We start from the raw sequence: 23585 nt of genomic DNA, 5'->3' as shown, positions 1-23585 counted from the left end.
ATATACAAAAGGAAAGCTGTGTGTTCAGTGATGTCCCTCCCGGAGAATGGAAGCAATTTTCCTTTGAATTCAATGAATCTTAACTTATTACAACTAGCAGTTTTTTCCTTGTCAGCTGCAACAGCCATTAATTGGGCGAGTGATTTGGCATATGATAGATGAAGAGTTCCTGTTTGGTCCATCTCCTCACTGTGATCTGTGTTAGGTTTGGATGAATCAACAAATTCCCGAGATTTGGGGTAAAAAATACTTTTACTCTTGCTTTAACTGTTAACTGTTGATCTCTCATTTTATGAAGAACAGCTTCCCTTAGGCAATGCCTTAACGTTAGAAATGATAAGGAACTTGAAGAAATTAACATTTATCGATCATTTGATTAAATTGGAGGTTTTAACTTCCAATGAGATTTAATCTATTTACCATTTACTTTTAAGTTGTTACTATTATTATTATTATTATTATTATTATTATTATTATTATTATTATTATTATTATTATTATTGTTGTGAGCTTGGAAAAGGTTTCAATACTACCTCAGGCATGAATGCAAACATGCCGTGAGAGAGAGAGAGAGAGAGAGAGAGACAGACAGACAGACAGACAGAGACAGAGAGACGCGGGGTGGGTGTTTAAAGCTAATCCTTTTCTCATTCTCTCTTGTTAACATGTCAGACGTAGACGATTTTTTAGGCCTAAAGTAATATAATCAATTAATTTAGATAGTTGATGGCCAGTGTTTCTTAAGTCATTAGACTTTATAATACTGGGTCCTGGGTCTGTTGGTCATTTTTATATTGTCTTCTTTTCAAAGTTATTCTCATTAGAGACACCATAGATTTTATCATCCGGGATACCAGTTGGTCATATTGAATGGCGTTTCACGTCATTTAATCTTTTATTAAAGGAATTCTTATCTTTTTTATGATATATTATCAATACAGTTTATCTCATTACGAGGCTTTAGGGCCTAGGACCTTCCTCTTTTTTTTTTTTTTTTTTTTTTTTTTTTTTTTTTTTTTTTTTTTTTTTTTTTTTTTTGTCGGTAGCCTATTGTGTTTAGACTCGAGGTCCGCTCAAGTTCGATAGTTTTTTTTTTGTAGTGTCTGCAATCTCACCATCCTTTTGAGCTAAGAATGAGGGTTTAGTGGAACCTATAGATCTACCTGCTGAGTCATCAGCGGTTATTGACTGGCTCTCCCTGGTCCTAGCAGGGATGGAGAGAGGGTTTAGGTGATGATCATATGTATATTTGGTCAGTCTCCAGGGCATTATCACTGTCACTTATCTCTGCCATTCATGAGTGACCTTTAAACCCTTAAATATGATTACGCTGTTTTCACTCTACAAGGACAATCCACTTGGAAACTTTATAACAGTCTGAAATGCAATTTAAAAGACGATAATTGTAATCGTATGTTGCTAGATATTGAGATGATTCAAACCATGGCAATGAACACATTAGCACAGCAACCATATGGGTCTTGACAGAATTTCCAATTTCTTCTCACGATTAATGTTGTCTCGCGTTTTTTTCCATGTGTCAGCGAATCAATCTTTCCATGCATTTGCCAGCTGTTAATGCTATCAACACTATAGTGTTTGCAAAATTTGAGTCTTTGATTTCCCCCTAGTCCCTCCAGTCCAGTGCATGACGATTGGGATAAAGTAGGAGGCAATACTTCTGGGACAACAAATGACTTGACCTCAAGGGCTCAGTATGGTCAGTCATCTTTTTTTTTTTTTTTTTTTTTTTTTTTTTATACTTCTGGGACAACAAATGACTTGACCTCAAGGGCTCAGTATGTTCAGTCATCTTTTTTTTTTTTTTTTTTTTTTTTTTTTTTTTTTTTTTTTTTTTTTTTTTTTTTTTTAGAAAGGTTCCTTTATTTAATTCATCTATGATGTTTGAAAAGTTTTGACGGGTTTTGTAATTTTCAATAACTTTCAAATTATGTAATTTTTCTCTTGTTTATAGAGTGATTTTTCTTGTTTCATTCAGGGAAATCAGGAGAATTTTTCCAAGGCAATTAGTAAAAACATTCTGCAATAATTCTACATTGTTTTATGTCCCTATCTCGCTAATAGTATATTTTTCCCTCTCCTTTCCATTCCACGAGCCATATATCCTTTCGCAAGATATTTATGAGCAAATCTTGTCAGTACCATCGGCGCTTTAAACATTAGCTTTTAACATTCTGGAACATTGCCATCCATTTCTGGTGTCTCGAGCTCTTTAGCTGTTGTATTGCAACGGACAACAGTCTCGTTAAATGTTTCTTTAAGACTCATTGTTTGTCGTGTGTAAGTTGTTGCTGCTTTCATTAGCAGACTGTGTAGTGTGTAAACCCTTCTTCCACAGGCCGGACGTGGAAGGATGAAAACTTTTGTATTCTTCAGCTGGGAATTTTAAAAGTCTCTAAGGAAGTAACAATTATTGTTTATGAAAAATTGCTGTAGGAATGGGATGGGAGTGAGGGGTTGTTTCTCATAGGTGGAAAAAGTTTAATAATGTGTGTGAAGTACGAGAAACTTTATGGGTAACTACAATCTCATGTTGTTCTCTTTTTGTCATTTGTAAAGTTTTTAGATGGTCCCGGCTCTCTGTGAGAGGGTGAATCTTTGCCATTCGAGAATATAATGTAATTTCAGGTAAATACTTCCAACGTTGTAATAAGAACTAGCGATGTCGTAACGAGCTGAATGATAAAAAAAAAATCACAACAACAACAATGATTTGAAGAAAAGTAGTATACTATAAATAAATATTTATTTAATTAATATTTATCATATGTGCAATACATATTTAAGAATTCCTTTCTTAAATATTTAGAAACATTGGAGCCTACTTAATAGGTTGTTATGAAATTGCTTGAGCTGTAGTTAATGTTCATACCATATGAACAAGGATACCCCACTCTTCTGTTGAAACAAATGTATTTTTGGTTGCATTTTCATGTGATTCACGATTAATTCGCATAGAACCAGTGTCTGATTTCTATGAAAATACTCACTCTCTCTCTCTCTCTCTCTCTCTCTCTCTCTCTCTCTCTCTCTCCATGGTAGCGCACTCAAAACGATGAAACCTGCGTTCGAATCACGAATTAACTGTCCCTCATCCTTTTATGTTTAATTATTTTTATAATATAGTTTTTCTATTTACTATGGTTTCCACCAAACCTCTTCTCTCCAGATCATCCTTCACCTTATCTCGCCATCCAATTCTCTGCCTTCTTCTCGATCTTTCTCCTCTAACATTAAATCCTTCCATAAAATTCTGATTGCGTCTCGGCAAGGAATAGAGAAAAATAAAAGTGGAGGGTCAGTATTCGGTCGAAATGTATAGCATCCTATTGATTAAAATCGGGAGTTCCTTGAGATTATTTTCATCCGTCTTGGTGTGGGGGGGACACCTTCAATCTTATACTTTTCTTTTATTTGAAATAAACTTTTCAGGTTTATTTATATGTTTTGGAAATATTCTACTTAATTTAAAAAAATATGTTGTATTCAGTTTCCTCTCTTGTTTTCATGTAGAATAGATAAAAGAAGAGAAAATGGTCAGATAAAAGTTATTCACTCTACGTTTTCGTTATCTTGGTGAATTGTTACTTATTCTGATTATTGTTCAAGAGCATTGAAATTTCTGTTTGCCTGAATTATACAGTATTTTATATCATCTGACATTATTTATCTTTATTTTCCTTATGAAGTAAGGGGTCGTAGAATTCTCTTCCCTAATACAGTCTTTGTCATCGTAGCTACAATTGCAGCTTTTCTTGATTTATAAATAATGATAGACATAGTATCTCTTAAAGTACTGTATAATCTTTTGCATAATATTTTTGCCCCGCATAGGGAGATTAGCGTCTGTTAACTTCACATATATGAATTTATTTCCATTATTGAATGATAAATACAAAAAAAAAAAATCTCATGAAACTTATCGCTGTCTATACCAAATCCTAGACAGCATACTTGTGATCTAGAAAATGCGCAGGTGTAGTTTTTACACCTTGCTCCCACTGTCATCTGACTATTGCGTAACGCAGAGCATCGAAACCAAGTGTTTTGCTGCTGTAGATGTAGCCATGAACTAGTTAGTATTTTCTACAGGTGATGGAACAGTCTCTCTCTCCCTCTCTCTCTCTCTCTCTCTCTCTCTCTCTCTCTCTCTCTCTCTTTTTATATATATATATATATAGTGTGTGTGTGTGTGTGTATATATGTATATATACATATATATACATACACACATATATATACACATACATATATACATTTATATATGTATGTATATATATATACAGTATATATATATATATATATATATATTTATATATGTATACATACATACATAATCATAATATTCATAGATTTATCCATCTATAATAAATATCTTCATAAAAACATGCGCTGCATTATAAATGATGTATTTGTATGCATGAATCTCAAGGGTTGTAATCAATGAGTCACTCATTCACCTTTTGTTATACCATTTGTAGATGTAATTTTTGCAGCACACAGTCACAGAATAGGAACACCCATTAAGTCATTTTTATTCACTGATGAGAGAGAGAGAGAGAGAGAGAGAGAGAGAGAGAGAGGCGCATTAAGCTAATCAGCGAATGAACAGAGGCTTCTGCAGTGAACGTCGTTCTGTTGACCTCCCGAAATATATTTCGAGCACTTTACAGACCTTTTAAGAGAATGAGTCGCACTGCTTTCCAGAGTCTGTTCTATGATGTGGCTATTTTATTTTCTGTCCTTGTCTTCTTCGATTTCTTGACAACTTTTCGTATGCTTGGTACATCACTTAGTATGACGCTAAATTGAGTGGTGAAGAATGAAAACCATGATTATACATGATATATTTTCAACCCATTCAACTTTTCATTACCACGTACGCAAATGAGCTCTTAGCCCAGAAAGGTTTTTTTCATAGATATTTTCTCGTATAGATAAGTTTTGACAAAATCTGTGATAAGCCGAATCTTGTATCAAGTTTTGATTCTGCGAACCCTTTTTTCCTTGATTAGTAAAGGGTAAATATCTAAAAACCAAGACCCCTTTAACTGAAAATTGAAGATTATATCTGGCTACAGTATATACAAAATTACATCTTTATATTATGAAGTACGAAATTCATCACTTTTAAGCCGGAGTTGGAGTAGTTCTATATTCAAGTCCTTCATCACAAGATTTAGTGATAGTTAAACCTGGAATGTATTGCTTTTTAGACCGTTTTACACACACACACACACACACACACACACATATATATATATATATATATATGTATGTGTGTGTGTTGTTATGAGACTTTCTGTCGTTTTAATTTTTTCCCCGTCACAGAGCTGTGCATTTGATTATACCTCTGTTGGCAATCCTGTGCCGTCTTTGTTATTAATATCGATGTAAGACTTGAAGTGGCTCTTGCCACCTGTGAATCGGCTACAAACCAACATGTGGAGGTCACAAGGAAGTGACTACTCTCGTCGTTTTATGGCCGAATTACTTCATATTCATACCTAGAATTCTCTCTCTCTCTCTCTCTCTCTCTCTCTCTCTCTCTCTCTCTCTCCTTGAGTTATTATTCTCGTCTTGCATTTGTCTGTCATCCACACATTTTGATGAAGGAGGAATTGCTTAAAGTCACCCTCATGACTTGTGACTAGCCTTCGGATTTGCTTTGTCCAAGAGGATGGCATAATATTTAGCTGTAAGATGAACTTGAGCTGTGCTACTTATTATTCCTAGCAAAATACAGTAATGTCCGTGCCTGCAGTAACAAGTCTGCTATCACTTTTCGTAACCAGGGTTAGGGGGAGGCACTGACGTCTGCTAGGGTTACCATGTGACGCTGCTACAAATTTGGCAAGAGATTGCTATCTAGTGCATGATATGGGTGTTGCAACGCATTGCGGAGTTGCGCAAGATATTACTTCGGACACGAGAATAGTTAATGTATCTCTCTCTCTCTCTCTCTCTCTCTCTCTCTCTCTCTCGGGACTACTATGTGCTCAAGTGGTGATCTATGTGCTCAGGGACACTTGTAAGTTTACTTTGAATAAAAATTATATTTTGACAGCTGCAGTTTTCGCTATGTGATATGCTAATTTTTTTATGATATATGTACAGTATATTCTATACTTCGTCAAGAATTCTTGGAACATGTTTTTTTTTCTTCTTTTCAATGTTTATTTATGAGAATATCCCAACATGAGTTGGTGTTTTATTGTGGTATGAAGTGCCATAGAAGTTTCCATAGTTTCTGTGACGTTTGTCTGATAAGTTTCTTCTCGCCTTTTTTTTTTTTTTTTTTTTTTCTTTTCCGTCGGTAAGCTCACATCGATAAACAGAAACAATGATGATTATATTGTTTTTTAGTATAGCCATTGTAGTGTTCATTCACCTTTTCAGTCCCTTCTCTTTTCTTTGCTTCATGTTAAAAGTGCTTTTACCTCAGAAGACCAGGCGCTCTATGCTACGCCATCAGATGTAAGCAGATATATTTATGTCATCCGTTGTTGTTTATACAAACTATATTTATTTTCTGTATTTTGTTATCTGTTTCAATTTTTCATTGGTGATCATTAGTCAGCAAGCATATCGATCGGATTTTAGTCAAATAATATTAGAGTTGGAATTAACTTAGAGTTGAAATGAGTATAGATTAAATGGCTGCTGTGTGCAGATATTTTATTAAATCTTCATTTCCCTCTAAATGAGTTTATTACGGAACACAAAAATTCACATTCTTGTCTGATTTAGGGTAACATTTGATTTTTGAAGGAAGAAGTGTGAATTGTTTTAATGCCAAAATGTCCCTATTTAAGTGGATTATTTTCAAAAGCTCTTTCCCCTGCTTTTGACCAAAAGCCTCTGTCTTTGAAGTTTCTCAAGATTTATACCACACGTTTAAAGCTTGGGTGCGATATTCAGTTTATTTTTTCGTATGTCCATACGAAAATAAGAACATTGATAGCTACGTTTCAAGTAAATAACAACAAAGGACTCTATATTTTAGTAACATTACATTTGTTTACCCAAAATGTATAAAACAATTGTATAGGTAATATGCTTTTAGTAACATTTCATTTGTTTACCCAAAATGTATAAAACAATTGTATAGGTAATATGCTTTTAGTAACATTTCATTTGTTTACCCAAAATGTATAAAACAATTGTATATGTAATATGCTTTACCCTCATCACATTTGATGAATACACCATACTTTACTGAAATATGGAAAGATCTCTGTTATGAAGATCCAGTAATTGTATTGTTAGATAACAGCAGTCTGTTGAAGATGGTCCTTCCTTCTGGACGCCATCCAATGCGATGCATGTGATGCCCTTTTAAGGAAACCTCAAGGTTACATCGATGGTAGTTTTAGCGACTTTGTCATCCTCATGGCAATTCTGGCTGCTGCTTCCCAGCTGTTTCTAGTTTTTAGCTATTATTATAAAAGATGAGAAAAAACAGAGATGAGGTAAATCAGAAACAAAAAGCTAACAGGAGGCGTTATCGGACAGTAATCTGCCTTGTCCGCATTTCCCAAATACTTTCACTGACAGGTCTGTTATCACTTTGGGAGACATTTTACACTTGACTTCTCTTTACATTCTGGCACGTTTTGTCTTTTGTCTGTGTTCTCAACGTAAAGAAAACCAACATACAGAGAGAGAATACTGGTCTACCGTCACGTGTGAATAGTCAGTCCTTGAATTCGAACAATTGCTGTATTGAAAAGTAGAAAAAAGGGCATTATCGGCTTGAGTTGTTTGAGAGTTACAGAAACACAGTTAACCCGAATTTTACCAATTGATATCCATTTAGATTTTTTGCTGCTGCGAGTTTTAAAGGCATTAGAGAAATTCTCTCTCTCTCTCTCTCTCTCTCTCTCTCTCTCTCTCTCTCAGTCGTTAAGCATGGTATAAGTTTTCTCTAAAATCTAATTGTATACACTACACACTTGAAAAAGGTGGTGCAAGAAGAGTTCTTTCTTTTATTCTTTTTATCTTTTTATCTCAGTAAGCTTATGAGAGTTAATTTGCTAGATTCACGCCTGCTGGTACCCTTTTACATCTAGATAAACTTGTGACGATAGGTGGGATTGAATGCTTTCCCAAAGATTTTTTTGCCTGAGCTCATAACCATTTTGGTGGTAGGACGTAGTTTCAGTGGATTCTGTCATAACGAGCAGGGATTGAACTTAGTACCAAAGATTGTCATTTCTTGGAAGATTCGACTGAACTACAACAATCCATGTGTGTGTGTATATATATATATATATATATATACTGTATGCGACCTGTCACGAATGATACTCATGCACACACAATATCATCCCTTCCAACCCCCACCACTGTGTAGTCATACGTTTGGCAATGCCACTCAGCGTCATCGAATATATATCATCATCATTAGCCATCACAAGTCCACTGCAGAATAAAGGCCTCAGAAATTTCCTTCCACTTGTGTTTAGTTATGGTCTTTCTGTGCCAGTCCACGCCCGCAAACTTCCTTAGTTCGTCGATCCATCGTCTACTTTTCCTCTGCTGCTTTTACAATCTCAAGGGACCCATTCTGTTATTATTATTCTCCATCTATTGTCTGCCATTCTCATTATGTCCATTTCTTTTTCTTACAAGTTGTTTGCATATCTTTTACTTTAATTTTCTGTCGTAACCATGTTTCTCTTTTTTCTGTCGTTTAGTGTTATTCCCATCATTATTCTTTCCATAGCTCTTTGGGGAGCAACTAGCTTATGTTCTAAGGCTTTAGTAAGGCTCCAAGTTTCTGATGCAGAAGTTAATACTGGTAGGACAATATCATTAAATACTTTTCTTTTTTAGAGAGAGAGAGGCATTTTTCATTTCATAATCTCATTTTGTTTACCAGAAGCTCTCCATCCCATGCTTACCTTTATAATTTCGGTCTCATGTCCTGGGGAAACAGGCTTATACTAATATATAAACTGTGCATATATATATATATATATATATATCTATATATCTATATATATATATATATATATATCCACACTTGCTCTTTATTGTATAGGGAAGATAGTTTTACTATTTTTCCGAATTTGCAACGTCATCTATCGTTGGAATTTTTACGAACTTACACCCTGTTGCCCTTCTACAGTTTTTTTTTTTTTTTTTTCATTAACGGCTAAGGATGACTCTTTAATTGTATAGTTTCTGTAACCGTAAAGGTTATGGTTGCGTCAAGGTTTCCCCATACATGACAAGCGTAAAGACAAAACGAAATTGCTCTATTATCTCAGGTCTGTGGATCTGTGTACAGTTATTGAGGCTGACCTTGCTGTATCACGACCTCTTGCCCCCTTTGAAGTTGAACAGCAATTGTAGGTTTACGTTTTTTTTTTTTTTTCTTTTTTTGTAAGGATGACGATACAAAACTACATGAGATAAAACCCATAAATCAAAGTTTTTCCTCTTGCAATTTCATTTTTATCTTTTTGCAATTTCATAGACCTGATTAGGAGATATTGATGAAGTATACGAACGAGTATAAACGTTATGCCTTTTCCAAGTATATTTGTTTCGCAAATTGCATGATCCCGCAATTTAGGAAACCTGTTCTTTGTAGTCATGAACCTTTGACTTATTTACAGTAAGTTCTCGTTTCAATTTTTGTTTTTCCCTTTGTATTTTCAAACGTCTTCATAATATAAGGTTCACAGATAATGCAATGTCTACTCAGCAAAACGCGATATGCACCCATAATTTTTTCTGTGCGCAACAACGATAATTTATGATAGAAACTTTACTACGTTTATACTTGCCCTTATCAAACCAGGAACAGTCTCTTTCAGGCTCTGGCCTTTATTTAGGTATTCTGGATGGAACCGCCTTTCTGTCTGGTACGTAACATCCATAACGTGAGGATATGGCGTCTCGACTGCCGTATGCAATCATAATTTTTTATGGAATTAAACTCTCTCTCTCTCTCTCTCTCTCTCTCTCTCTCTCTCTCCCTCTCTCTCTCTCTCTCTCACACACACACACATATATATATATATATATATATAATGTATATGTGTATATATATAAGAGAGAGAGAGAGAGAGAGAGAGAGAGAGAGAGAGAGTGTGTGTGTGTGACGTAAGAGATGAAGGATAATCGCGGGACATTTGGAAAGAGTACCCTTGGCTCTTCCCTCAGGTCTGGTGGGATGTCATGGTAGGAAACCTTAGAAGGGAATGAGGGTAGTAGTGCTTCTCCTCCACCACATGTCAATGAAATTCTGCACGAGGGGCATTTTTAAGCCACCGGGGGGAATACAATTTTGTTGTTATGGCCCACCCGCACTCCTGTTGCTCTTATCAACAACGAAGAGGCATTTTGGGCGACGACTGGGACAATGCCTTAATGAAGTCGGGTTTATTTGTGGCTGGCCTTGATTGCATCCTGAAATGGGCTTCGTGCGGCGAGGTTCCTGCTCTCTTGCCACATATTAACAAATTTTGATTAGAAAAAAAATAGAATCGACAATAATAATTTTCTATTGGCTTGATTTTTGGTGATATTTTTTCCATGCACAGTTAAGATATTGGATATCTATTCATTGATCAACTTTTTTTTTTTTGCCTTCATTGTACATCTGTATCTAAAAATATTATCTGGTAAGGCTGCCAATTTTGGGGTCTAGATTCCTCTTGCACGTTATTTACGTCCAAGAGAGTAACATCTGTTCCTGGAATTCATCATAACTGGTTGAAAGGATTGGTGCATTTGATCTAACATGAACAATGTTCTTCGAGAGATGTTAGCTAAATTCAACCTTTTTTAATGAGTTGTTGTCCTTGCCTATCATTTGCACATTATGAGATCATTGCTTGCTGGTAAATTTCAAATATTTTGGCAAATATTGTAAACCGGTTTTGATAAAAATTGTATTTCTTCTTGTTAATTGTCCTTGGGCAGAGGAAACGATGTAAAGTCCGCTCTCAAATGCATCTTTACAGTAGGTACAGGTTTTGTGGGCCTCGTTGTTGTTTTTGTTTTTTGTTTTGGACAACATCAATCAAAATGACAGATACTTGTATCCTATTACAATACTTTAACTCTTATCATTACTTTGATTATCGTAGGGTTTTAACATCTATCTGCTCAGACACTTGTCTTCAAATAATTGATGGAAGGCCCTTGCGTGATTTTTACCCATTTTATTATTGTGACTCTACTTATGAGCCATTATTACGAGAAGCTGTTCGAGGAGGACTGCCAACTAAAAGGCCGTTTGTATGCACATTGAAAGTTGTTGATAGACATCAGTTGATTTAACCTTGAGACCTTAGAAGGGGTCTTTGCACTAAAAAAACTGCCTTGTGTCTCCGTCCTTACAGGCCTACACAAGTAATATTATGCATGCAACTCTCTCTCTCTCTCTCTCTCTCTCTCTCTCTCTCTCTGTTGTTTATTGCGATTTTTATATTATAAAAAACCCATTGGTGGAATTGCCGAGGCCATGTCTAGTATATGCCATATCTATCTCTATGTATGTCTATCTATCTATCTATCTAGCTATCTATCTATCTATCTATATATATATATATATATATATGTATGTGGGTATGTATATGTATATGTATATGTATATATATATATATATGAATATATATTATATATATATATAATGTATAAGTATATATATATATATATATATATATATATAAATTATGTATAAAATATCGCAAGTTTTCCTCTTTCAAGTGTGGGTCTAAGGTTAACAGGCTATATAAAGCCGTTCATAAATGTCGAGTCCATTTATTTTTTAGGTCTTACTAAACCTTTTAGATACCTAAAATATTTTCCCTAAATCCTGTCAATCATAAACACTAAATCAACCTTCACTCATGTTATTTCTCATATCGTTTCATCTCTTCTGAAAGATATTGATCACGAGAAATGATACCTGGAATGACCATAGCCGGCCAGATGCAATGCCTCCAACCAGATCTTTGATGCAGATCACCTTTTAAGGTCAAGGCATGGTTTGGTGCGTTAGTCTCTCTTGACCCATTTGATTGGCTGATGAACCACTCCCTGCTATGAATCCATCTCTCTCTCTCTCTCTCTCTCTCTCTCTCTCTCTCTCTCTCCTTTTGCTTGTGTCGTCGATGACTATCAACGTGTCTTTTTTTTTTTTTTTTTTAGAAAAATCATTACTTTTTTCTCTGTGACACTGACATTTAGATAAAAAGACCAACTTAACGTCTAAGTAGAGAGAGTAAAACTTTTTTATATTATGACTATTGTTATGGTTAAACTCTCAACGCTTTAACTTTTAAACGTTAATTTGAAATTCTTATGTGAGACCAGAATCATTACATGAGAATAATAACAGCGTTCGTTAAAAAATACCAGAGAAAATGTGGAAAGTTAAGACTATCATCACTCCTACTAAATGGCTGTCTCAAGTAATGGACTATTACCGTAGTAGTGGCCTTAAATTAGGTTTTCTTTTCTCTTAATTAGGTGAATTATATTGTGTGCTCTGCCAATTAGCTGTGAATTATTACTCTTTTATTTCTTAGTCTTTGTTAATTATTTGCTCAATTGAAAGGAAAGAGGCGAATGTACGTCACATTCGTGTTTTGTAATTTCCATTCTAGTGCTTTGACTCTTAAAGAAAACGTTTCTTCGCAAGACTTTGGTCTCGGTTGAACGAGCCTAAAGAATTTCTAACTTTTCCGTTCATTGGACTTGAATAAATCCAATTTGTAAGTCTGAATTGAATGATTGTTCTTTCATGCTAAATTATTTTCGTGCCGTGTTTTTATTTGAGTTAGGTGAAAGTCATTTGGTATCAAATTAAAAGGCTTGACTTTCTATAATTCTAAGAGTGTAGGGCTGAATATAACTTGGTATTTTTCTTCTCGTTTAATCACGTTTCTATTCGGTAGTTTACTTTTATATGGTGGTTTTTAAACTGTCTATGTACGGCAAACTTTATAAGCTTAATGCAACTGAGCAATTCAATAGTATAGCCTACTTTTATATTTTGGTTTTCAAACTTTATCTATGTAAGGCAAATGTTATAAGCTTAATGCAATTGAGCAGTTAGATCGAATATGTATATAATTTAGTAATTTTTGTGGCGTCAAGAAGCCAAGATGATGAAATACCAAAGGAAATTGTCAGGCAATAATGATTTTTTCAGCAGAGGTACTTGGAGTACGTTCCTTTGTACCTTGAAATTACTTTCTCTGTACTCAGTGATTTTTATTTATTTACCGAGGTTAGCCGTTTTCACCCTCGCCTCACTTACGCCATTAAAATGGAATCTACTCTTGTGCACTTACGTCTCAAATTCTTCTTTGGAATAAGTAATGATTGTTGCATCTCGTTATATCAGAAAGTTAAACAGACTTTAATTATTTGTTTTACCGGAGGGGATGGTCTAATACAAACATGGCAGATTTTCAAGTGGGGATGATCGGTGGACACATGAAATGCATTGCTGGCGTGGTAGGTCACTTCAGATATTTGCGTTATCCGTGAGATGTGCAAAGTGAACTGACGTTTCTATAAAGCTGACGATGACGGCGTATCATAGAAGCAGATTTGCACATTCACCCAATCAATCACTCACTCACTCGCACTCACTCACCCACACGAGTGGGTTCAGCCATCACTCCGGGATCGCTTACGATCCTTTGAAGAATTAAGAGTTGCCAGATGTAACAGGATTTCATAATTTTACCGCATCTTCTCGTGTTTCCATCTCTTGGTTCTGATGTACTCTTTTGCTCAGATCGTTTGACCTCCTTCATGTTATGCGTGTAGTCTATTTGCGTATTTGTCTGTTTTGTGCACAAGCAGTTGTACCTAACAAATACACACACACATACACACACATTATATATATATATATATATATATGTGTGTGTGTGTGTGTGTGTGTGTGTTTGTGTGTGTATGTATAATATATATATATATATATATATATTTATATGTTTGTGTGTGTATATTATATATATATATATATATATATACGGTCACCCTCGGTTTCCTCCATCCATCAGTTAAAGCTCGGGATGTAGGGGAGGGGGAGTAGTCATGCCCTGCCGAGAGGGTGTTTGTATGTATAGCTATCTAAACATTTAACCATTGATTTTGACTGGTCGCGTTCACTAGTATATAGTATATATTCACACATTCCTGTCAAAGGAGGTACATTTCAAATTCATTTGTTGACTCCGTTACCTACGATTAAGTATACAGGAGGTTGAAATAGAGGTTTTTACAATATACTTTAGTTGAAAATTTGAAAAATCAGAAGATTCTGAAAAAAAAATTTCCATTGATCTAGTCTTGGTTCTAATTCATCCAAATGTCCATATAATTATAATAATTTAGTGAAGGGTTGTTTTAGAAGCTGTCTGAAGTAACGAAACCACTCTTGTGGAATTTTAGCCTCTCTAAGTATATCATTAATGGCAGACTTTCACCGCAAGGGAGTTTTATCTCGTGTCTGTCATTTAGGAGATTATAGCGATAGCAGTCTTGGATTTCAGTAACTTGGAGGTCAGATTTTTAGATTCTTGAACTCTTTGTAACTTTAATAATATTTCAGTAGGACTAATGAAATTGAATTTTCGTTTGGTTATTCTCAATTAAACGTGTTATTTAGATCATGATGCTTACCAGAGTCATTACCGATAATTATTAAATAAATGATCTTTTCAATAGGCAAGATTTAGTCTCTCTCTCTCTCTCTCTCTCTCTCTCTCTCTCTCTCTCTGTAAATATTGTTGTGTCCTCATTTTTCTGTTTCATGCAATGGTGGGTTAGATGCAAGTGTCGGGTTCCCCTTACTCTCTCGCAAGAGGTAATGAACTTTTTAAAAGGCCAATTATAAAAGTGTGCCAACGACCAAAATGTAGAGAAAAATTAAGGATTTTAATTAGCTCAGCCGATAAATGGCCAAAGCAGATATTTGTTTTTATACTCAAACGCGCAGCGTGTCTGTAAATGTCCCTTTTACATCATTAGAGAATTAATCGCAAAATTATCTTTGGGGAGGCTGTCAAAATGGTCAGAGTCTGCCTGAATTCTTATCTGTTAATACTAGAGAATTAATCGCAAACTTATTTTTTGTGGAGGCTGTAAAAATGGTCAGAATCTGGCTGAATTTTAACTGTTAATATTAGTGATTAATCGCAAAATTATTTTTGTGGAGGCTGTAATAAATGACCAGCGTCTGCCAGAATTCTTAACTGTTAATATTAGAGAATTAATCACAAAATTATTTTTGTCGAGGCTAAATGGTCAGAGTCTGTCTGAATTCTTAACCGTTAATAGTAGAGAATTAATCTAAAACTTATTTTTTGTGGAGGCTGTAAAAATATCCAGAGCCCAGCGGTTAAGTTATAAAAAAAAGGTTGTGCTGCAGTGTCATGAATATAAGATGCATGCTGCAGAAGAATACTTTGTTTTGCGGCATTCTACACCCTCTGCAAAGTACTCAACTTCGGAAAAGGACTGATGGTTCTCCACCCACATTCCGAGGGATTATCTTTTTCTCGGGACAGCAGACTTCCTTTCTCTTCTTTTCTTTGGTGTTCTTTCATTTGTACCTCATCGTTTTAATTTCGCAGGGGACTTTTCTTAATATCGAAACGAAATATTACCTTCTTCTTCTTCTTCTTCCTATTATTATTATCTTCTTCTTCTTCTTCTTCTTCTTCTTCTTCTTCTTCTTCTTCTTCTTCTTCTTCTTCTTATTATTATTATTATTATTATGTCTGTTTATGAGAGCATGATTTTTAATTTGAACCTTGTACCGTCTCACTCTTCTCCATTTATTTCTTCCTTCTTTCTCCCTCCCTCCCCCAGTTCTAATTTCTTTCTCTGTAGAGAAGAGTCTTGCTATGATTTCGTATAACAGCACCAGTGTCGATTTTTCTTCAATCGTGAAAACGGCCCAGTTTTAAAGCGTGAAATATGAGTTACTTGGTGGCGGTAAATCTTTTTAAATTGCCGTTGGAGTTTGGGTAATGATCTGTTATTAAGGGTCAACGTTTCTTGCCTTTCGTAACCAGAAGACTTGAACCTTCGAACTCAGAGTTCTTCTGTTACACTTTTTGAGTCTAGTATAAAGTCAGTGTTTAAAAAGTGCGATTTCATAGTTATGTATGAACTAAATACTTACGTGTAGTGTGACCAACAGCATATGCAATTAAGAAATGTTATATATATATATATATATATATAGATAGATAGATAGATAGATATATATATATACATATATATGTGTGTGTGTGTTCGTGTGTGTATATATACATATATATATAAATATATATACATAAATATACAAATGTGTGTGTATATATATATATATATATATATATGCTTATGTGTGTGTACGATCTAATGGTCTCTCTTTTTACTTGTTATATATGCATTTGTCAAAGCCACAGTGACATCTTTGATTTACTCTCAAATTTTACATTTGAATCAACTCCAAAGGCTTATTCATAATGAACATATCCAAAATGTGTGAAAGAATTTTTCCAACCCTTCTCAGGGTAAGCTTTTGCTTGTCAATGATGTTTGAAGTGAATTTTTGGTAGACGACTTCAAAAACAGTGTTCGGGTAGTGGTATAAATGAGACGTTATAACGAAAGTGAGCGCAGTGATGATTCATGCGTGTTGCATATGATGACTAGGTTTGTTGACGTGCTAATGTGCGTTGCAGTTGAAGGAGATCGCTATCTGGAAGTTTTCTGTTTAGTGGGTTCATCCTAGAATCGACAGTTGAAGGGGGATTGCGGTGATAAGCATGGTTCATCCTTTTTGATGGAACGAGCTTGGTTTTATATATATATATATATATATGTATGTATGTATATATATATATATATATGTGTGTGTATATATATATATATATATACAGTATCCTTAAAGTTAACTCTCTGTCTCTCTCTCTCACTCTCTCTCTCTCTCTCTCTCTCTCTCTCATTATTCTTATTTATTTTTGCCACACTATCTTGAGTCACGCGAAAGTTCAAGGTTATGAGGTTAATTTACTTTTTGTTTCGACCATGAATTGGAAGAATTCACTTTTATAGCCTAAAATTAAGAAAATGTCGAACATTCTCTTGAGTTAATTCTCACATTACATATTGTGTGTTTGTTTTAATGTAGTATTTTTATTTTATACTCTCTCCAACTTGTGTTTTAGACGTATCTTTCTTGAGTAAAATTCTTCTGTTACATGTCAAAGTATAAACACAAAAATTTTTGACTATGCTTTTAATTTGTTATTTGTTGTCAGACATTATTACTTGGTCCTTTGTAGGTGTAATGAAGAATCATGTAATTGAAACTTGTATTGTATGTCGTTGATATTGTATTTGTCGTGAAAGACCACTGCAGTGAAGAATTCATCGCCATACTTTTTTTTTTCTTATTCGTCAAGATGGTGCCCTAGAATTGATTGATATGCGTGTGGTGAGCTTCTCTTTCTCCACACTGGCAGAATTATAGACATTATCTCTGTTCTCTAATCCGTTGTTTCTTTCAGGCCTTATTACCAAGTGCCAGTTAAGATGAAATGTTGCACGAATATAAATGAGGCATTGCCCTGAGTTGATGTGTTGTGACGTTTACGAAAAGAAATGTGAAAAGTAATTCAAAAAGAGTGAAATTTACGAAAAGAAATTCAAAATAGTGAAATGTCATTGTTTTCAAATGGATGAGCCTTCTTTTTGCCATCGGTGGTTTTTTACGGGAGAACAAAAACGAGAATACTCCAAAACAGCGATTTGAAATCTCATGATGCCGGTAAATTTCACCGATGCCGCATAGCCTGCGGCAATGTACGAAGTGTCCGTCGGCGACCAATCCCAAGTTGGTACTTAATCTTTCATATGCAACGCAGTGTCTGAATAGACGCAGTGAGGGGCTCATTTAGGCCATGTGATTCCATCGTTTGTCGGTGGATTAATGGCGCCATAGTATTTACATAAAAAGAGAGGTCGCGTCCCCCGTTGAAACTATGGCGAATGTGTTGCCAGTGTCGTTTACAGCAGCATACATCGATTTTAGTTGAGATTGTTTTAGCCTTCCTGCAGCTCGTACTCGAGGAGGAAAAGGAGTCGGAGGATGACCTTGATAGTATCCCCCGGGGAGGATGTGCTTTCCTCCAGCAGCGACGATGGCGATAGCGGGTGTTTAGCCGGGTCTCCGGATCTGAAGGAAGAATCGAGCATTGTGAAGCATTGCCTTTCCTTGCAGGATGTCAAGACTTTGCAGGTTTCCATGAGGGAGGGTGTCGGCCAGGAAGGCGATCCCACGCCTACTGAGTCCACCCATTCGTTAGATGCAGATAAAGACAGTTTATTGAACACGAAAAATCTTCTTAACGGAGAAAAGAAACAGAGTCGTAATAGCATAGAGAGTGACAGTGATAAAAAAGAAATTAGAGAGAAGAACCATGATGGCCTGGGAACAAAAAGTGCCATTAGTAAGACTAGTATCTCTTTTGGAAGTGACATTATCAGTGAATGTAAGGTGAAGGAAGATCGCCAAAATACCGAAATACCCGAACGCAGACTGGAAGGTCCAGCGGTTATCTCTTCGCCCGTCGTCCATCTTGCGTCTCAAGTTCACTGTCACGAATCTGTTAAATTCAACGAACACGATTTTCCCCCATCAAATCAAAAGAGCGTTCTGGCCGTGCAGTTGACATCTTGCAACAGTAATAGTTGCAATGACAGTAGCAGTGGTTTGGTGAGTGATGACGTCACTGAAACCTTAATCTCTGCCCATCCTTCAAGCTCGGGAAAATGGGGTGAAAACAGAGACGTTGTTGGAGGTTACAGTGAGGGTGTTGGTGGGGCCCTTGAAGGGGAGGGGGTGGTTTGTGACACCTCCACAAACGCAGGTGTAACAATTAATGGAAATGATAAGGAAAATGGTGATGAACGTAACAAAAAGAATAAAGATAATTTACTTGGCAGCCCTAATATGATAAATAAAAAACACTGTCAAGAAAAAGATGCCACTTGTTTTTCCATCGTTGGGAAAGATACTGTAGAAATTAAATCATCGTACGGACAAGAAGTCGTAAGCGTCGATGGCCCGAAAAATCATATCTCGGATAAAGAAGAGAAGACCCAGGATGGCATTCATCGAGCAAAAGAGAAAATAAATCTTCTCAGGCAGAATTTTTTATCATCCCTTTCAGCTGATGATGATTTTGAACAACCCGACTTTATTATCTTACCTCATCATTCGGATCACCCAGAAGACGAGGAATGGCTGGGTGATGGTGATTCAGAACAAGCAAAATGTAAAGTTGAAAATAACGAATACTTAGACACTGAGAGAAAGGACAAATGCAATTCTGAGGTGACTGAGGTAATAGCAGGGTCAGAGTGTGGGAGTCACTTGACTAATGGAGGTGATTTTCTGCAGGAAGCGGGGGAGGAGGAGGAGGAGAATGAGGAGAGGGTCAAGAATGATGATAAGGAAGAGCAGGAGAGAGGAGAAAATGAGGCACTAGTAGTGCCAGGTGCTGGAGGTTCGAGTGCCGAGTGTGGGGTCAAGCAGAAAACCCTCGACGCTGCTTTTTATGGCACCGAACATCTGGAGAAAGATCAGTACAGAACATTTGCGCAAGACAACATCACTTCACTGGAATATATTCCCCGTGAGAATATTTTATCAGCGAAGGAAAAAGAAAATGATCAAGTATCTTGCGTCAATGCATTGGTTATGGAGGCGTCCGCGCGGCTTTTGGAACACGAGATATCTGGGAGAGACGAACCCACTGACATTCTGGTTTCCGACGATACTACTTTGCGTGGGAGTGGCAGTAATGTTATCTGCGAGGGTGCTATTACACCCGAAGCCGTCGTTATGGGTGAGAGTGATTGTGACATTGCTGATTCCAGTCTCCTGGTCAAGCTTCAAAGCACACCCCCCGCTGAGCTTCCCCCTTCCCTTCCTCCCTCACCCCCTCCACCCCCCTCCTCGCCCCAGTCACCTTGCTTGTTTTCCAGGGATGGTTCCGGATCTCCCACAAATTACCTGAAAGCCCAGTCAGCCAGTTTTGTCAACCTTCTCATGCTTCAATCCAGGAAGCACAAAAGATTGCATCGTTTACGCTTGCCAGACACATCGCCGACAGTGGCCGATGCAAAATCTCCCGAAGAAGGCGAGGACGAGGGAAACGGATTGGGAGAATTTGGGAATGGCATTGGGAATGACAACGAAGAGTGTAAGAGGCGCTTGCAAACTCTGCAGTCCCCCTCCGCGCAACCTCCACAGCAACTTGGAAATGTACACGTGCGTCCCTCCTCCCCCTCCTCTCCCTCCGTCGCCGCTGCCGCCAACACTCATTGCGGAACGACAGACCAGTTGGTGCTGTTCCACCCTGGTCCCCCTCCTCTCTGTCTGCCTTCCCCTCCTCCTCCGCCTCTTCATGGTATTCATCCTCATTCCTCTTCAGATTACGTCGTAGGACTGTCTCACCATCCTCGCCAGGCACGGCCGCTGCCTTTGGCTGTTGACACAGACGGAGACTACCATGCCAGAGAGTCACCGAGACAAGTGCCAGTTAGGATTGCAAATGATAACCAAAGGAAAGACGTAAAATCTACCTCGATTTTAAGGAAATTGGAAGATGAAAACAAGATAAATGAACATTTAAAGGATGCTAAAAACGATTCGGGTGTTATTGCCATTGAAAATGACAATGCATATGAAGTAGAATCTCAGTGTAATAAAATAAGTAAAAAGTATTTTAATGACACAAGAAGCGAATCAAAGATAGCCGTAACCATTGAAAATGATAGTGCATATGAAAATGAATCACATTGCAGTGACAATTCGTGTTTAGGTTATCTCAACTTTGACCACGAGAGTTTTGTTGACAGTGATAACGAGTACGACATAGAACAGAAAAACAAATTGAGGGAAGCGTGCAAAGACATAGCTCGGGCACTGAACACACTTCCTTCCCCGCTTCCCGAGGACGAAGATGGGGCTATGATCCCTCAGGTGGTGTGCAGAAGCGAGGTAATGTACCACGATACCAGACCTCAGTATCGTGATCAACAGGTTGAGGCCCACCTCTCCGACACCGACGACCCCCTGACAGTTGACAGGTTGTCTGTGCAAGTGAGGAGTTGTGGAACGAGTACCACCTCGGACGAGGACCGACGAAATAGTTTTTATGATAATTGTAGCATAAATGAAGGCCACTGTGATTGTGGTCGTTGTGATACTAGTGATGTAGAGATAGAACCGAAAAGTCATTTCCCCCCTCCCCCTCCAGGTTCTCCTCCCCCTATCCCACCACCGCCATCCCAAAGGGCCATGGACAGATGGAAAAGACCTCAGTGCCAGGATAGAAAGGTTAAAAAACTCCCCAGCGGTGGTGTGAGTAAAAGAGGTCAGTTTGAAACTGACGATGGATTTAAAACAGACTCACGTGATGGATGTCGCACGGATGAATTTGACGCATGCACGACGTCGGATGACAACGACTATGACGACGACTACTGTCAAACGGATGACTGTGGGGAAGATTGTGATTACTGTAGCGGCGATGACGACGAGGATGAGGCGGAAGACACCTGCTACTTTTGTAAACAGAGTCAGAACGTGGCACCGGTGTGCAAGCACCCGGGTGTCATTACCAATGGGGTTCTCAAGTCGTTTAATGGGCGCGGGCATGGGGATAAAGAATGCACGACGAGAGGCGTGCCACATGGCAGGTCCCTGGCACTTCAAGCTGCCATACACAGGCGCCATCTCACTCGTCAGGGGCTCGTTGCTATAAGGGAATCCAGTATAACCAGTGACGAGTTACCCGAGTCTGAGGAAGAACATTCTTTTGATGGGAGCAACTGTGATATTTCGAGTAGCTGGAGATTTGGTTTATGTCGGGATTTGACTGGGATGTCGAGAGACTCTACTTTGCGCAGCGTGCGTAGTGAACGTAGTTCGTCCTCGTTACCTGTAGACCATGTTAGACGTAGGAACAAAGAAAAATCGAATTCCCTCCCCGGTGCCAATTCCCGCTCGATCGTTGGCAGTTTACCAAGGCGTCGGGCTTCAGGGGAGTTGGTTCGCCTTTTCACCAGGTTTCAACGTCCGACGACGAATCTGGATCACATAGTTCGTTGCCTCGTCTGCCCCCTCGACCACCCCGTGCACCTCGTATGAGGCCGCCCTTGACGCCAAGCCCTCCTGCTGGGGGATCATTAATTACCCCAGCGTCTCCCAGCAGCCCTCGCCCCGCTATGGGCCTTCAGGGATTACAACAACAACGGTCTCCCGGGACGCCCCGTGCTCTACATGTATCAGGATTACCTGTTGCCCCACGGACTGTGGCCCCACGTAGTCCCAGTAACCCCAATCCTCCGTATGGATTTCCTTCCATGGTGGCCAGTGGTCCAGCGCTCCTATGCCCCGGCAGTCCTGGATTAGCTGGAAGATCGACTCCTTCCCCTGGAGGAGGCAGTGAAGGCCCTCCGGCCTCCCCTCGAATCAACAGTCGGGCGGGAGCATTAGTGACCCGCAATTTTTCCATCAGTGATGATGAGAGTGGTGGGCGTTGGTCGAGTGGGAGGCGGCATGTCACCATCACCCGTCATGAAAGTGTCTATAAGGAGGTGGCTGAAAAAGGTTATCACCTGCCGCCCGGATCACCTGTCGACCCTTACTGGCTTACCTGGGTGAGTAGATTGGCACCTTGTATGTTGCAATGATTTTCTATCTTTAAATTTTTATCTTTGAATTTTTTTTTTAATATCTAGATCGTGGCCGAATAAGGGTTTAAAGCTTCTAAGCTGCTGCTGCTCTGATTTTATTCTGTATTGGCACGTAATTATATTAAGTTCAAATACAAATTTAGATTTGCATAAATCTCTCTCTCTCTCTCTCTCTCTCTCTCTCTCTCTCTCAAAATGCTTCAGTAGAGAACATAACTTTCTGCACTCATTTGACCTTATATACGACAGGGATATAGTAATCTCTTTTTCAAAAAGAGAAAATTGCAACTGACTCATATATAATCATGTGTGAGCGTGTGTGGAGAGAGAGAGAGAGAGAGAGAGAGAGAGAGAGAGAGAGAGAGAGAGAGATTATTTCTGTAAGTTTGTGTATAAAATACGTTTTGTTTACAGTTCGTGTGTTTGTTTATTTACATAGTCTCTCTCTCTCTCTCTCTCTCTCTCTCTCTCTCTCTCTCTCATAATGTTGATGAATATGATTCATTACATTGACTAATTAGTTAATTAGTTATATGTCGATGAAGTTATTAAATTCCTTATTGATAATGGAATGTTTTTGGCAACAAGTCCCGAGCTGCTTGGTGTCGCATCACGAGGCCTGTTGAAGTGTTCTTGAAACACGACGACGGCAGCACAGGCTGCAATAACATGAGAAAGCAAATGCCCTTCTGCTTATGACGTTTTTAGCAAAGTTCCCAGGACCCTGTGTCCTCTTTAGTCATTGGCTGCCCACAAGCTCCTCTACCCCTCTCTTGGCTCCCAGATCCCCCTTTGTCACTCCCTCTTCTCTTCTCTTC

The 23585-nt window shown here is 37.9% G+C and overlaps 1 protein-coding gene across 1 annotated transcript in view; it reads left to right on the top strand.

Moving 5' to 3' along the window:
- LOC137634907 (uncharacterized) overlaps positions 1 to 23585 on the top strand; it is a 95260-nt gene that overhangs the window by 8326 nt on the left and 63349 nt on the right. The window contains 2 exon segments of the mRNA XM_068367454.1: positions 17568 to 22111; positions 22114 to 22731. Coding sequence (XP_068223555.1) covers positions 18149 to 22111; positions 22114 to 22731 — 4581 coding nt within the window. The 5' untranslated portion in view covers positions 17568 to 18148.

This window comes from Palaemon carinicauda, chromosome 45 (assembly GCF_036898095.1).
Source record: "Palaemon carinicauda isolate YSFRI2023 chromosome 45, ASM3689809v2, whole genome shotgun sequence".
In the NCBI taxonomy this organism is placed as follows: Eukaryota; Metazoa; Arthropoda; class Malacostraca; order Decapoda; family Palaemonidae; genus Palaemon; species Palaemon carinicauda.
Note: the sequence above shows the minus strand (reverse complement) of the source record. Positions and strands in the feature narration are given on the sequence as shown.